The sequence below is a fragment of the Delphinus delphis genome, chromosome 3 (genome assembly GCF_949987515.2).
Source record: "Delphinus delphis chromosome 3, mDelDel1.2, whole genome shotgun sequence".
NCBI lineage: Eukaryota > Metazoa > Chordata > Mammalia > Artiodactyla > Delphinidae > Delphinus > Delphinus delphis.
Window position 1 is genome coordinate 172,058,538 of NC_082685.1, and position 15,496 is coordinate 172,074,033.

At 58.6% G+C, this 15,496-nt stretch overlaps 1 protein-coding gene across 1 annotated transcript; it reads right to left on the reverse strand.

Moving 5' to 3' along the window:
• Positions 1-804: 804 nt before the first annotated feature.
• LOC132422331 (spore coat protein SP85-like) lies at positions 805-7,650 on the reverse strand. Its single transcript, XM_060007116.2, is given in 4 exon segments — positions 805-829; positions 1,484-1,824; positions 1,827-2,140; positions 7,638-7,650. Coding segments are annotated over 4 exon segments (693 nt in total).
• Between the last annotated feature and the right edge of the window lie 7,846 nt (positions 7,651-15,496).

Consider the following 15,496-nt stretch of genomic DNA (forward strand, 5'->3'; position numbering starts at 1 on the left):
CTGGAGCCCCGCAGTCTTGGGAGGGAGACCCCGCCGGAATTCTCTCTGAGGCACGTGTCACGTCAGGAAGAGCACTTGTTTCCTCAGGGAACGGCTTTTAGAATCGTATTGACATGGGAATCAAAGCCAGTTCTCAGAACGCAGGGCTGGTTTCTGAAATCTGTTTGCTGACGTTCCCGTGGTCCTTGGCGAGGGTGTTGGACCCTCAGCTGAGAAATGCTCCCAGCACTGCCGTCCTGGAGGGAGCACGGCCGCAGTCCAAGCACGGGCTGCTGGGCCACAGGAGAGGCACTGCCAGACAGGCCCACGGCGGCTCCTCGGCCATCCCCGCGAATGGACCTCGGCCCAGGCCTGTGGAACCGGCCGCTCAGGGGAAACCAGCTTGCGGACCGGAGCGCGAGAGGAATCGGGCCCACCCTGTCCTTCCCAGGAGCGTTGAGCACTCGTGTTGTCCACGTCCGTCTGTCTCACAGTGGCCTCTTGTGTGGTCGTCACCAACAATAAAAGAAACCCATGGGAAAACGGCCAGGTTCCTGCTCGATGTCGTTTTGTGCCGGAGGCTGCCTCGGGCCCCCCCCCACCTTGAGAACCTGCCTTCACTCACCTCTCCCTGGCCAAGAGCAAGCACAGCCCCTCCCAGGTCCAGTGGGCTTAACCCAGACCCACCCCAGGGCCCCCGCTGGCTGCGCGCCACCCCCTCCTGCCCCCATCTGTCCCACCTCTCTCTCAAGCCCTCACCTGCCTGGTCAGCTCCCCTGCAGTCTCCCCAGGTGTCCAGACTCCAGCCATGTGGTCTGACCACTGCTACTGCCCAGCCCAAGAGCCTCTTCTGGGGAGACAACAGCAGAGTCCCGAGTGGCTCCCTGCCTTTGGTCCCTAAGGATCTCTTGTCCACCCTGGCCAAAGAGGTCCTTCTAGACACCAGTCAGCTCTGGTCACAGCCCAGAGGAGAGCTCCGTTGTTTATCATTATGCTTGGACGCCACCTCTGGAAGTCTTCTCTGGCCCCGCTTCTGGGTTCTGCCCTGCTCAGTGCTCCTTGATCGCCCACTGTCCCCAGGCCTCCCCAGCAGGTGTCCCATGGAATGGAGAGCGCTCACTGCCCCCCCCCCCCCAGTTTGAGCAGGAGCTCCCCTGGGAGCAGGGGCTGAGCTGGTCTCCTTCGCTTCTGCCATTGTCTTAAATAGACCTGGTACACAGTAGACAGTGGCACTCAATTTATATTTACAGATGAATGAGTTAATGGATGGGTATTTAGGTGGATGGATAGATGGGTGGTTGGTGGACGGGTGGATTGATGGATGGATAGAAGGAGGAAATGGAGAAAGGAGTGAGGGAAGAGGGGTAGAAAATGGATGGATGGGTGTGTAGACAATGAATGGACAGATGACGGAGGGAGGGATGAATGGATGGATGGAGGGCTGATGAGCAAGTGGTTAGATTGATAGATGAATGATGAATGTGTAAGTGGAGGAATGGTGGACTGATGGATGGGTGAGTGGATGGATGACGGGATGGATGGGTGAGTGGATGGATGGGTGGATGGATGGGTATATGGATGGGTGGGTGGGTAGATGGATGGATGGGTGGATGGGTGGGTGGGTAGATGGATGGATGGGTGGATGGGTGGGTGGGTAGATGGATGGATGGGTGGATGGGTGGGTGGATGGGTGGGTGGGTGGGTGGGTGGATGGATGGGTGGGTGGATGGGTGGATGGGTAGATGGATGGATGGGTGGGTGGATGGGTGGGTGGGTGGGTGGGTGGATGGGTGGATGGATGGGTGGGTGGATGGGTGGATGGATGGGTGGGTGGATGGGTGGATGGATGGGTATGTGGATGGGTGGGTGGATGGGTATATGGATGGGTGGATGGGTGGATGGATGGGTGGGTGGGTGGGTGGGTGGATGGATGGGTGGGTAGATGGGTGGATGGGTGGGTGGGTGGATGGGTGGATGGGTGGGTGGGTGGATGGGTGGGTGGGTGGATGGGTGGATGGGTAGATGGATGGATGAGTGGGTGGATGGGTGGGTGGATGGATGGGTGGGTGGATGGATGGGTGGGTGGATGGATGGGTGGGTGGATGGGTGGATGGATGGGTGGGTGGATGGATGGGTGGGTGGATGGGTAGATGGTGTGTACCTGGGTGGATGGACAGGTAGGTGGATGGGTGGAAACACAGATGGTGGAAGGTCCTGTATTACATGTAAAGGTCTACCATTCTGGTCCAGTCTCACACACCCCAGTAGCCATCTGAATGCTGTGTTTGGCATCTGTTCTCCAAGGGGAGGTCAGGTTCTTTAATACAAGTGAAACGTGTCAATTTTGAAACACCCGAAGAAGTGTTTTCTTTCCACACTAACCTGGTGCAGAAGCCAGCTCCCTGGGCAGGAGGAGGCCGCCCGTACCCTAATTCTGTTGATGGGAGGCCTCGGTCCCTCTGTCCACACCGCACTTTGCCATCAGATTCACACTCTTCACCCAGCGACCTTTAGACACAAAATCTGGGTGTTAAAGCCCAGAAAAGCCGTGTGATTTTTCCTTTGAGAGAAGCATTTTAATAAAGGTTTGGCAACAGTGAAATAGGTGATTAGAAGGGTAAACAGATTCCTCCGTAGTTGGCTTTCTTTGGTTTTGCCCCACAACTTCTCCCTTAATCTCTATAGACGCACCTGACCAGCATCTTTACCTGTCTCCTGGTCACTGACAGCAGGAAAAGGTCACTTTTTTTGAGACACTTAATTAGCAAGTCCTGTGTTCCATGGTCCCCTGTGGAAGATGCTGCCACGCCCCGACCTCGGGGGACCTTCCTGCTCCCCTCCTCCCCCAAGGACCCCCAGGGCCCCAACGCCACTGACAGAGCCTCCTAGCAGATCGGGGGCCTCCCACTGAGCACAGAAGGCCCACCCAGAGCTAGGAAAACAAAACCAAAGACGGTAGTCCACCTGCCCAGCCCCTGGCCTTAGGTAATGGTGCCCCAGGTGATCCCGGCCGCCCCTGCACTGGGCCACGGCAGACAATTTTTGGTGTCATTACACAGAATGGGAAACGTTGGACTATGCCAATTTAGTGAGTCTGCCTTGAGTTTTTTTCAATTTAACAAAATAGAAAACATCAGAGTCAGCGCACCTAAGAAGGGCAAGGTCTGTTTTGTGAAACGTGCGTTTCAGGTATGCATCTTACCTGCGCGAGGGAGCGACCGCGAGAGAGACAGAAAGTCAGAGACAGAGAGAGACAACAGGGTGCGGGGAGACAGGCCCTTGCAGGTCAGGGTCAAAGGCCTCGGGGCCCCGCCCTGGGTAGGGCAGCGAGCACCCCAGTCTGCCTGGTACCTCCAGAACGGCCTAGTCTCCAGCCCCCTGGGGCCCCACTGCGTCCCCCAGCGCAGGCTGGCTTGCATTTACTTAACAAAACTTAAAACCCAAGTCAGCATTGACTCGGTGCTGAAGATGTTTACCTAGAATTTGAATAATTCTACTTATTCCAAGAACTGAGTTCTTTGCTTCAAGTCATTTGTTGTGTAGACAGGGCGTTGCTCTGGGTTAAAACCCGCCTGGCGTTTGTATTTACGCAGCAGCGCAGTCGGCCAGCTCCTTCCCACCGGGATCAAAGGTTAATATTTGGAACAGTTTTCAATAAATGTATTCAAAGATGGTGTTACGAGCCATCAGCTATTAAATGCTCTGATATCTTTAAAGCCTTGTGCACACAGAGAAACTAAATGTAAATTCTAAAATGTTCTATTACACCAGAAATGATCACCTTGAATGAGAAGCCGCCGGAGGGTGACCCTGGGCTCCCCCTCTGGTGGTTCACCCTTTATCTCCTGGGTGGGGACTTCAGCTCTCTGAGGACGAAGCGGGAGAGGGAGGCAAGGGCAGGGCTGGCCCGACTGTCCAGGTGAATAACTGGTCCTGCCGCTGCCTGGGTCCTCACTGCCCACCTGTTTGCCCACCTGTCATAGGTGCCTCCCCCTGCCCACCTGGGTGGCTATTAAAAGCGTTAAAGTGTTAAAATGTGGGAAGTGCTGAGAAGTCCTGGGTGAGTGTGGCTGGTGGTGTTTCCGTCTGCTCTGAGCGGTATCTCAGACAGAGAGCTGACGTTTTCTAATATGCTTCCTGGTTACGGCTGGCATGTAGAAAAGTTGTTTTTAATCCAGCTAATGGTTTGCTTTTATGGCTCTATCTGACTTTGGAAATGCAAATTTATTTGAACCCCTAAGCTGTCCGTTCCTTCGCTCTCTGACCACAGCACCATTACCTTGTGCGCGCGTTGGGACGCCCGTCACTCTGACGCGCCCCCTGTGGGCGTGGCCCGGGTACGCCTCCCTGCAGGCATCCACGGTGCCCACGTGGATACAGGGGCCAGGGCTTTGGAGATGTGGGCGCAGCCTTGGCCGGGAGACGCTCTGCCCGTGCAGTGAAGTGTCCGTAGCAGCCAACGAGGACCGGGAAGGAAGTGCCTCTTGGGCAGGAAGGAGGGAGTGGATAACGCCAGCGAGGATGGGCGCCCAAGGGTCCAAGGCACCCCCCCCCCCCGCTCCCGTGGGCCCCGCTCTGAGAACCTTGTAGATGCAGGGCCCGTTACACTCAGCAGACCGAGTGCAGTGCTCACACCCCCTCCTCCAAGCCCCCATCCCCTTGCACCACTGATGGGTGTGACTCCGGGTGAGATGGGAGGGCCTGGCCGAGGTCTCCAGCCCTGCGCTGCCCTGTGACGTCTCTGGGTCCAGGTCTAGAATTCAGCCTTTAAACACCTGCTCTCTGTGCTGAGGCTCTTCAGCTGGGAAAGTCTTAGACCTTCTCTTCTCTGATGGAAAAACACATCCCTGCGTTTGGGCTCATATCAGGAAACTCTTCCTTGTTTTAGCAAAACAACAGACTTTCACCAAAAATGAAAAAAATGCTTTGAAACTAAAATGGCACAAAATGAGATTCAAGCTCCCAGGCAGGGCTGGGAGATTCCAGGGAGCACGAGGGAGATTAGAGCCTCAGCCGAGTCCAAGACCCCTCCCACAGGCCCGTCGCCCGCGACCCGGCGCCAACAGGGCAGGCGGGGAGGGGCGCTGGGAACGCCCCCTCTCCCTGCCCCCGCCCGCAAACGCCCTTTCTGTCGCTGAGCGTCCGGCCGACCACCGTCCGGCCCCTTGGGTCCCTGGGCGGCTTCTCCATCCTACTCATGTCGACCAGACGCCGATGCACGTGTGCACTGGCCTCGCTGGGGCATCTTCTCTGCCATCCCCGCCCCGGGAGGGTGTGGCTCACGCACCCAAGCCTCCGCCTCCACCTCCACCCCACAGAGCTGTTCGCCCTCCGGGGACACCTCCCGTCTCAGCCACAGGTGCCCCAGGCCCCGCCATCGACCCTGTCTCCAGTCGCCATTGGAGGAAACGAGTCCGAATGGGGCCGTGTGACCCTTTCCCCGTGGCCTCTCCCCTGCCCCATGCCGCAGGCCTCCTCTGCTCCCAGGGGTCTGGCTGCCCTGCCTCCCAGAGCTCACGCCCTCGGGTGCCCTGCCCCCGCCGCCCAGCCTGCAGCTCCCATCTAACTGACAGGACGCAGCAGAAATGAAGGGACAAACCGCGGAGGCCGCACCCGCTTTACTGGAGTCTCCTCCGTGATGAGGACGCAGACGGCCCAGGTCCCGGGGGCAGCGGGAGTAGCCTCCGGCCAGCATTCAGCAAAACCGAGTCCGGCCCGCGGCCACGAGAGCAGCCTGGGGGCTTAGACAGAGTCCTTCCCCGTCGGGCCTCAGACGGGCCGCGGCCCGAGACCCTCTCCTGCCCGGCCCACAGCCTCCCGTCACGGCAGCAGTCGACAGACTGGCAGACCAGTGGCTGAGCAGGCCAGGGCGTAAGGCCCCCGTAGCTCAGGGGAGGCCAGGAGGGCTCCGAGTCCCGCAGGGCTGGGACAGGCGGGCAAAGCGTTCGAGGGGCCCCTCGACGGCCCACCGCCCTTCCTGCATTCGGGTTTGGGAGCCAGCTGGGTCCTGCGTGCACGTGAGCCCCTGGCCAGGAGGACTCGGCACTCACTGTGGACGCGTTGAGTTGGGGCTGAAGAAACAGAGGCCCTGAGGGAGAGCTGGGGCCCGCAGCCTGGACGCCGGCCCCCGGGATTTCCAGGACTCCACCACACTTCTTGTCCAGTTAGGGCTGCACTTGTGCCCCCAGATTCGTGTTGAAGTCCTAACCCCCAGTACCTGGGAGTGTGACCTTGTTAGAAATGGGGTCTTTGTGAATAGATTTGGTTAAGATGAGGTCACACTGCAGGACCAGGCCCTGATCCAGTAGGACTGGCGTCCTTGTAGAAACAGGACATTCGGAGATAGACACGTTCCCGGGAGACGCCATGTGAAGATGGGGCAGAGATGGGGTGACGCTTCTACAGGTCCAGGGCGCCAAGGACGCCAGCAGAGCAGAGAAGCTGGAGGGGGCCTGGACCAGGTTCTCCCTCGGCCTTAGAAGGAACCAGCCCCACTGACACCTTGACCTCTGACTTCCGGCCGCTGAACAGGGGTTATGGCAGCCCCGGGACACTCACACCTCCCCTCCCTCATCTTTCTGTCCAGTGAACACACATGACATCCTACTAGTGCCAAGCACCCGGGAGGTGCTGCAGAGACAACGGAGCCCCAGACAGGCCTGGCCACGTCCTGGGGTCCACAGCTCACCGGGGAGACTCTCAGCCTAACAAACACAGCAAATGCACTGACGCTGATGTGCTAAGAGGCCCCAGAGCCCCAGGGTCCCAGCACAGCAGGCGGGATGCAGAAGAGATGCTTCAGTGGCAGCTGCAATGATCTGACGAGCTCATGGGGACGCGGGAGAGGAGAGGGCTGAGGCCCCGCTCGGGGGCTGACGTGGGCGGGTGTGGGCGGCACAGCCCCTCCCTGCCGCTCTGTGAGCCCCACCAGAAACACACAGACGGGGGTGGGAGGGGCGAGGGCCGTGCTTCCCGGCCTGCAGGTCATAACCATCAGTGGATGGAGGATCCAACACAAGGGTAGCAACTCTTTCTTTTAATGAATTAGAAAACGCCACGTGCGCTGTATGTTACAAGGGTAAGAATTGTTTCCGGAGACTTTTTGTTCAGTTACTTAGACACAGGTTACGCATGCCCTGGGGCTGAGGAGTAGACTGCTTCCTGTCTGACGCCGCGAGTGCCCACCAGGAAACAGATGCACACGACTGAACCACACCTCGATGTCCAGCCCAGGACGGAGGAGGCACCTGGGTGCCGAGACAGCCCCAATGCCTTCCACAGCGGGCAGAGCCAGGGTTCTGGAGCCAGACCGCCAGCCTCTTCCTGAGCGACGGCCGCAGGACAGAGCCTGGGTGCCGGACCCCAAAACCTCACGTGCCGACGGATGCCAGCTGTGTGTGCCCTGTGCTGGCGGTCCCCATCTAACGCTGCCTGGGACCCCAAGTCCCACCCGCTGCCCATCCTGGAAAGCGCACGATGGCCCAGGGAAAAGAGGATTCCCACCAACCTCACCGGTGTCGTGGTCGAGAAAGCACGTCACACGCTCAAGGGAGTGATGTAGGTGTACTCGTGCCAGTGCACGCGTGAGTGTGCACGTGTGTGTAGATGTGTGCTCATGTGAGCATGTGCACGCGTGTGGGGTACGCGTGTGCACTCACCCACACACACCATCGTGGTGCCGGGCTGGGGGTGGAAGGTGCCTGGATCTCTTCCCCAAGTGACTCGGGGGGCAGAAGCCAGAGAGGAGCCCCAGGGATGCACGACAGTCACTGGACGGTGAGATCCGGGGGAAAGCAGGGGTCGCTGAAGGCGAGGGAGGCGTGGCCAGCCCTCCAGGTGTCCCAGCAATCCGGGCCAGGCCGGGGCAGCCGAGGAGCGGGTGCTGGGAGCACCAGAGGCGCTGCCCTCTGCACCCAGTCCAGCCGGTGCTCCCCTGAGGCCGCATCGGGGCTGTGCTCGGCACCTCCCTTTCTGCCACCCTGCGAGGGGCTCCCCACTGCTCCCTGTGCCCCGCCAGAAGCCGGAGGGCCAGTCGCATGTCCACATGCTCCACAAAGTAGGCGTGTCCCGAGATGTGAGTCTGCACAGGATGTGCTAACGAGGAAGGGGGCCCACGAAGCTACAGATCCCACCCACGGCGCCAGGCCAGGCTCAGCAGCCACAGCGGACGCGAGTGCCTCTGCAGAGCCGCCACCAGGGCTGGCCGCGAGTGCCCCTGCAGAGCCGCCACCAGGGCTGGCCGTCCAGATGGTCACTCCTGACCCCTGGCCGGGGTGCTGACCGCTCGTCCCACACAGGAGGGGCTGCTCCGCCGTTGGGCACTGCCCCCGTCATCCTCCCCGTTTCTCATGGGAGTGATGCTAGCCGTTGCCTCACTCGTGAGGTTACTTTAACTAAACTGAATGAGCTGGGTGGCCAGGTGCAGATAACGCACAAACATGCCAGGCCCGGCCACCGGCCTGGTGCCCAGCTCGGGCTCCCGTCCAGCCAGACGGGGGCCGGCCCTCCCCTGGCCCAGGCCTGAGTGTCCCCACGCCCCTCCCTCTCCAGCCCTGCATGCCCCTCCTCCCTCAGCCCCCCTCACTGGGCCGGCCAACCGTCCGCCGGACCTAGGGTGTGCCAGCCCAGCCTGTGTGGGTGGACAGATGGACACCTGACCCAGCCCAGCCCGGTCACTGGAAGACGGTGTTTTGACTGAGAACCGTCAGGCGTAGAGCTGTGCCCTAGTTAGGGCGTTTGTTTTGCACAGAGATGAGTGAGCCATCCTGAAATTGCTCTGTATTTATTCTAGAATTAGGCAAGCAGGCAAACGCGTAGGTAATCAGAACGGCTGCACAGTTTGCAAGTTCTGTTCAAAATGAGAACGCGGGGCCCTTGCTCAAAACTCGCTCAGAATTTCAGGACGGCAACAGCAGAGCCGCAAACCCTCCAAGCACGAGGCCCTGGATAATGCGAGTCTGGGCTGGAGGAAGGAGCCGCAGGTCAGCAGGGGAAGGGGGAGGGGGGCTGCCGCCCCACATGGGAGTCCGCACGCGCTCAGGACTGTGACACAGATATGGGTGTGGACACGCACGGCCAGGCAGGCGGGCGGAGACCTGGGCACACGTGTGTGTGGAAGCATGTTCTGAGCTCCGGTCTCAGACGCCGCAGCGCCCAGGTGGGCATGGAGCCCACTCTGAGCCCAGACCGCAGTTCCGAAGATCCTTCTCCCGCCAGAGGCATCAGGGTGCCCTGGAGAAACCGCCGATTCCAGAGCTCAGGCCCAGAAGGCGCCAGTGAGCCTGCAGTGTCCTTCGGGGCCACAATGGGGGGCCCATGGGAAGGACAGAGCCACCCCGAAGGGCTCCCGAAGGCCAAACCTGGGACGAGCTGACCAAAGAATAACAATAATGACAGTGACGGGTTACAGACTCCTGCCTCAGCCCAGGCTGCCCTGACAAACACCACAGATGGGTGTTTAAACAGCAGGCAGATTTCTCACGGCCCCGGAGGCTGGAGGCCCCAGGCCACGGGGCTGGCAGGGTCCTCACGCAGTAGACACAGACACCAGTCCCACCACGGGCCCCACCTGCATGGGCTCGTCTGAACCTAATCACCTCCAAGGCCCACCTCCCCATACTTCCCACTGGGGGTCAGGGCTTCAACATACGGATTTGGGGCACACAGATGTGTAGTCCATCACACCAGCTAGGAAAACAAATGCCCAGATAAGGAGGAGAAGCCGAATTACGGTTCATAAACGCAGAAGGGCCAATGGGCTCAGAACGGTCACTCAGCAAACGCCACAGTGATCACTGTGTTAGGCCAGAAGCATCTAGGGATGTAAAAATTGGTGGGAAATTATGATGAGACGTGAGATAGTCTCCCCATGAGACAGCGAACGGAGACGCAGCAAGTTCACGGTGGAGCAGACCACCTGCCGCGCACACGCGGACAAGAGGCCCCCAGAAGGGCCCAGTGCCACCCCTGTGGGTTCCTACCCAGGGGCGCGTCCCCAGCGTGGCCGCAAGGCAGCAGCAGACGAGCCCCAGCTGACAGGCCTAGCCTGGGCCAGTGTCCCCCAAACGTCCAAGAATGAGGTCTCCTTGGAGGAGACCCAGGAGACATGGTGACTAAACGCCATGCACGTCCTGCGGTGGGTCCTGCTCAGATGAGGCCACGTTGCACCGGTGTCAACAGTGCTCACGGAGCTGGGTCGGTGTTCCCTTCCCCACCGTGAGCAGGGCATGGTGGCGATGGAGTCGTTGGCTCCGGGGGTGCAGCTGCAGGACACGCCGGAACACCCTGTGCGGTTTTGCTTTTTTATGAGTCCAAAGTCATTTCCAAACAAACAGTTAGAACGTGACCCTGAAGTAAACGATGTTCCTTTGTCCTTGGCGTATACCTCACTGACACACAGTGTGAGCGCTGTGCTCGAAGGCTTCGACTTGCATGGTTACGTCACCGCCGCTTTGTCCTACGGCTGTGCCCGCGTGCAATGGCACCTCCCCAAGTTCATGTCCACCCAGACCCAGAACAGGCCCTTATTTGACGTAGGGTCTCCGCAGAAGTGGGTGGCCAGGACGAGGCTGTACCAGGTGGCGTGGGCCCAGTCCAGCACGGGCGTCCCGTAAGAAGAGGGCGGGCACGCAGAGGGGAGCCGCGGGAACAGGAGGGTGGCCCCTGCCCAGGGACCCAGCCCCGAGCTGCCAGAGCGGGGCAGGTTCTCCCCAGGCCTCAGCAGGAACCACCGTCTGGCACCTGCTCCCAGACAAGAGACAATAAACCCCTGTCGCTTTAGACCCTGCAGTTTGCGAGCTCGCTGGGCAGCCCCAGGCACTTGTTCCCATCGCCTGTTTCTTTTTTTTTTTTCTTTTTTTCTTTTGGCCACAGCACGCAGCATGCGGGATCTTAGTTCCCTGGCCAGGGATCGAACCCATGTCCCCTGCAGTCCTGCAGTGGAAGCGCGCAGTCCTAACCACTGGACAGCCAGGGAATTCCCAGCGGTTGCCCGTTTCTTTCTTTCTAACGATATGATATTATTCCACGTGTGGGAACTCCACGCCCTTAAGTGAGAAGACGAGGCCGATTCACCCGAGGCTGGCCGTCCTCAACCCCGACGGCTAGATCAGTGCTTCCATCATTACAGTGTCGCACAGAGCATCCCCCGCCCTGGAAGTCCTCTGCGCTCTGTCTGCTCATCGCTCCCCACAGCCCTGGTGACCCCTGATGCTTTCACTGTATCTGTAGGTTTATCTTTTCCAGAATATCGTACATTTGGAATCACACCGTCTGTAGCCTTTTCAGATTGGCTTCCTTCACTCGATCATATGTATTTAAGGTTCCCCAGTGTCTCTTCACAGCTTCATAGCTCACTTCTTTTCAGTGTCTGATGTACCACAGTTTATTTACCCCGTAACCTACTAAAGGACACCTTGGTGGTTTCCAAGCTTTGGCAGTTATGAATAAAGCTGCTATAGACGTCCATATGCACGTTTTTGTGTGGACATAAGTTTTCACCTCCTTTGGGTAAAGAGCAGAAAGTCTGATTGCTGGATCGTATGGTAAGAGTAGGTTTACATTTGTACAAAGCTGCCCAACTGTCTTCCGAAGCGTCTGTACCACGTTGCGTGCCCACCAGCGTGAAGGAGGTTCCCGTTGCTCCACGTCCTTGTGAGCATTCGGTGCCGTCGTGTTCTGGATCAATAGGTGCATGACGGTGTCTCGTTGTTGCTTCAACTTGCACAGAGGATGTGAAGCATCTTTTCATATGTGAATCTGTCATCTGTGTATCCTCTTTGGCAAGGTGTATATTCAGATCTTTTCCAATTTTTAAAATGGGGTTGCTGGTTTTGTTATTACTGAGTGTAAAGAGTTCTTTGTATATGTTGGATAATAGTCCTTTATCAGATGCGTGTTTTGCAAATATTTCCTCCCCATCTGTGACTTTTTTCATTCTCTTAGCTTTCACAGACACTTCATTAGTTTCAACAAATCCCAACTCATCAGTTCTTTCTTTCATAGATCATACTTTTGGTGTTGGGTCTAAAACCTCATCTCCAGACCTGAGGTCATCTAGGTTTCTCCCGTCTTATCCTCTGGGAGTTTCATAGTTTTGTAGTTTCATTTTAGGTCCCTGATCCATTTTGAGTTGATTTTGTGAAGGGTGTGAGGTCTCGATTCATCTTCTGTGTGGACATCACTTGTCCCAGCACCATTTGTCGAAGAGACTGTCTCTGCTCCGTTGCGTTGTGTTTGCTCCCTTGTCAAAGGTCAGTGACCACATTTATAGGGTCTGTTTCTGGGCTCTGTTCTGTCCGTTGATCTATACGTCTTTTCCGTCCCCGACACCGCAGTCTCGGTTACTGTAGCTTCACAGTAAGTCCTGGAGTCGGGTGGCGTCCGTCCTCCAACTCGGTCCTTCTCCTTCAATGTTGCCTTGGCTGTTCTGGGTCTTTTCCCTCCTCTCCATGTTAATTTGAGAATCACTTTCTTGACATTCACTTACAATAACTTGCTGGGATTTTGATTGGGTACACTTCATTTTAAATGGTTAAACTTACTGATTTTTATTTGTTCTACTGAATTGTAAACTGTAACTAGAAAGGCTTTTCTCCCCTGTGTTTTCCTCTAGAACTTAACGTTTCATTTTTTTGTATTTATATCTCTAGTCCTTTGGGGGGTTATTCTGGTGTAGAGTATGAGCTAAGGATTCCGTTTTATCCTTTTCTAATGGCTGCCCAGTTGTCCCAAGAATATTATTTTCGAAAGTCCATCTTCTCCCACCTTTACCATAGGCCAAATGTCTATGTGCATCTGATTCTATACCTCCTATTCCACTGGTCTGCTGTCCAAAAACTGAAATTTCAAATATTCAGACCAATAGAAGAATTTTCAAGAATTAATGACGAAAACCCTCATCTCCATCCACCTGGGCACAAGAAGGGGCCGAGAGTGGCCTCCAGGGCGTCCTCTGCTGCTGTCGCCTCTCGGGTGGCACACATTCCGTGGTCACCATTCCCTCGGCCGTCGTAGAGGATGTTCACTGGCCGTCCGTGAGTCCCAATCTTGCCGACCTTGGTGCCTGCCTTTTATAACAAACATTTTCCCGTCGCCTCTTGCTCTGCCGAAATGAAAGTCAGGGTCAGTGTTACCTACTTGTACGTATCATTTCGGAAAGATCAATGTAATGGCCTGTCATAAAGGAGCAGAGGGTGAATAAGTTTGCACGTGCAAACAGGTACTTTGGTACCTAGATGCACAGATGCCTCCCCTGGAAGGCAAGGTATTGGACCCAGCGTCCCCATCGTGGTGCTGTGGGACTGCAGCCGCGGGGAGGGCAGGTGACACGAGTGCCCTGTTGTCCAGAGTGACGGCCACTACCTGCTTGTTCTCCACAGAGCCGAGCACCGTCCTCCCCGACCACCTTATTGCAAATTCCTAGAAAGATCAGACTTGTTAAAAACATGCAAAAATTATGTGTTTATATGTAAATAATCAGAATCTGGGCTCAAGCTTTCCACCGGGTGTCCGGCAAGACCTTGCGAACCGCTCACACAGGGCCAGGGCACCCTAACGACCAGGCATGGGGCCACCAGCCAAAGGCCCACAGCGTCCAGCGCAGCCCTTGGGCCTGGTCCCCCCCGGCAGGGGGCACCGGGTCACAGGGGAAGACAGAGGGAGGAGAGTGACAAAGGCGGTGGGGGAATCTACGTAACTGGCTGCCTGGACCCATCGCCACGCGGCACCACCGTGCAGCACCTGCCTGTGCGCGAGGCCCAGCCGCCTCCTTCAGCCCTTGGCCCCCGTCAGAGGCCGTGGTTGTCACCAACGTGCCCATCCAACACCGGCTTTGACGCTGGACAGAGGCGGAAAGAGCCGGCTGGACGTGTTAATTCTTGCCCAGGGTCTGTCTTCCTCAGGCCTCTCCTCACCGAGATGACGACCAGGACGGCGGAGCAAGTCGGGCTTCCACCCTGAAGGGCGATGAATGGACCCTGCCTTCCCCTGGGTAGATAATCCCAGCCCCTACCCTGCCAGACTCCGCCCCTCCCTCCCTGACTCCCCCCCAATCCCCTGCGGGGTGACTGCAGGTCCTGGCCGCATTGCACCCCAGGGTGGCAGTCTCCTCGCGGCGCTGAGCGGCCGGCCTTCTCTGCCAACTCCCCGTGTCCTTCTCTTCCCTCTGCTCTCCTCCCTCGGCCTCAGGACCTTCCACATCCAGACTGCTTGGTCTCGACCTCCTGTCCCCGGAGCCGTCACCTTCCACCCACCTCGCCCCATGTGGCCTCCTCTCTCTGGCTGTCTTTCCAGTCCTCTGGGGTCATTCACCCCATCACTGCCACCCCAGCCATTGGTCGGGCTGCTGTCACACCCCCTTCCCCCAATGCAGACCCCACGTTTTGGGCCTGAGCCCCTCCTTCCACGCAGCCGGCCCTCCGTCACCTGACAGGCCAGCCGCACTGCACTCAAAGCTCCAAACGCGCCCAAACCCGGCGGCAACTGTGCCCCCGACGTCACCCACCTCCCAAACCCGTAAGGAGCTCCCATCCGCCCGCTCCTATTGCCACCTGAGACCGCGGGCCCCCGAGCCCCCGTGCCTGGTGAGAATGGGGTCCTGGAGGGCGCCCTGCCCTCTCCGTCTGCTGCACATGCGCGGCCCTGCTCGGCGGAGGCCTCCACGCCCTGTGCTCTGCAGCCCTGCTCGGCGGAGGCCTCCGCGCCCTGTGCTCTGCAGCCCTGCTCGGCGGATCCCCAGAGCTTTGGCCTCTGCGGCTCCCTACATGGCGGCACCCCGCCAGCCCTGACTGGCACCTGCAGTTGCCCTGCTGACCACCCGCCCCTGCCGGTCCGCTCCCCCAGCCCCGGGACTCGCCAGTGCTGGCATCCTCCTTCGGGTGTGCATGTCGGGGACCGCACGGCAGCCTGGGGTGACAGCACACCCACCGTCGCCAGGGGCCCGGGAGGATGCAGCCGTGGCCAGGGCTGTGCCCCGCTCCGAGGGACTGCGAGGGCCTCCCCAGGGACCCCTGAGGCCATCTCCCCGTCCTTCTCAGCACCTCTCTCTGCAGGTGAACCCTGAGCTGCGGGGCATTAGACGTCCACAGCACCACATCTGCCAGAGTCTTGCCCCCCGCCCCAGGCAGCCCGCCCTGCCCCCAGGTCATGTGACATCATCCCTGTGCGGGGGAGGGGGAGGGAGGGAGGGAGGCAGGAGGCACCCTCTTGCTGCAAGTCCCCCCCCACCGGCCCCGCCCCAGGTCTGCTCTGTGTCCCGGTGCTGGCGGTGCCGGGTGATGTTCTGCAGCTGCTGGCTGTGCAGTGCGAGGGTCCCGAGACCACCCTGAGGTTCAATGACTCACTAGGACTCAGCTCAGCAAAACTGACTTATGACTTATGACAGCCAAGCGCCCAGATTACAGCCAGCCGGCGGGGGAGGGGTGTGCAGGGGGAAGACACAAAGGCAGGGCCCAGGGGAGCCCGGGCACCCTCCCTCCGAGGAGTCCTGGACGGTGACAACACGCCCGGGGGGCGACGG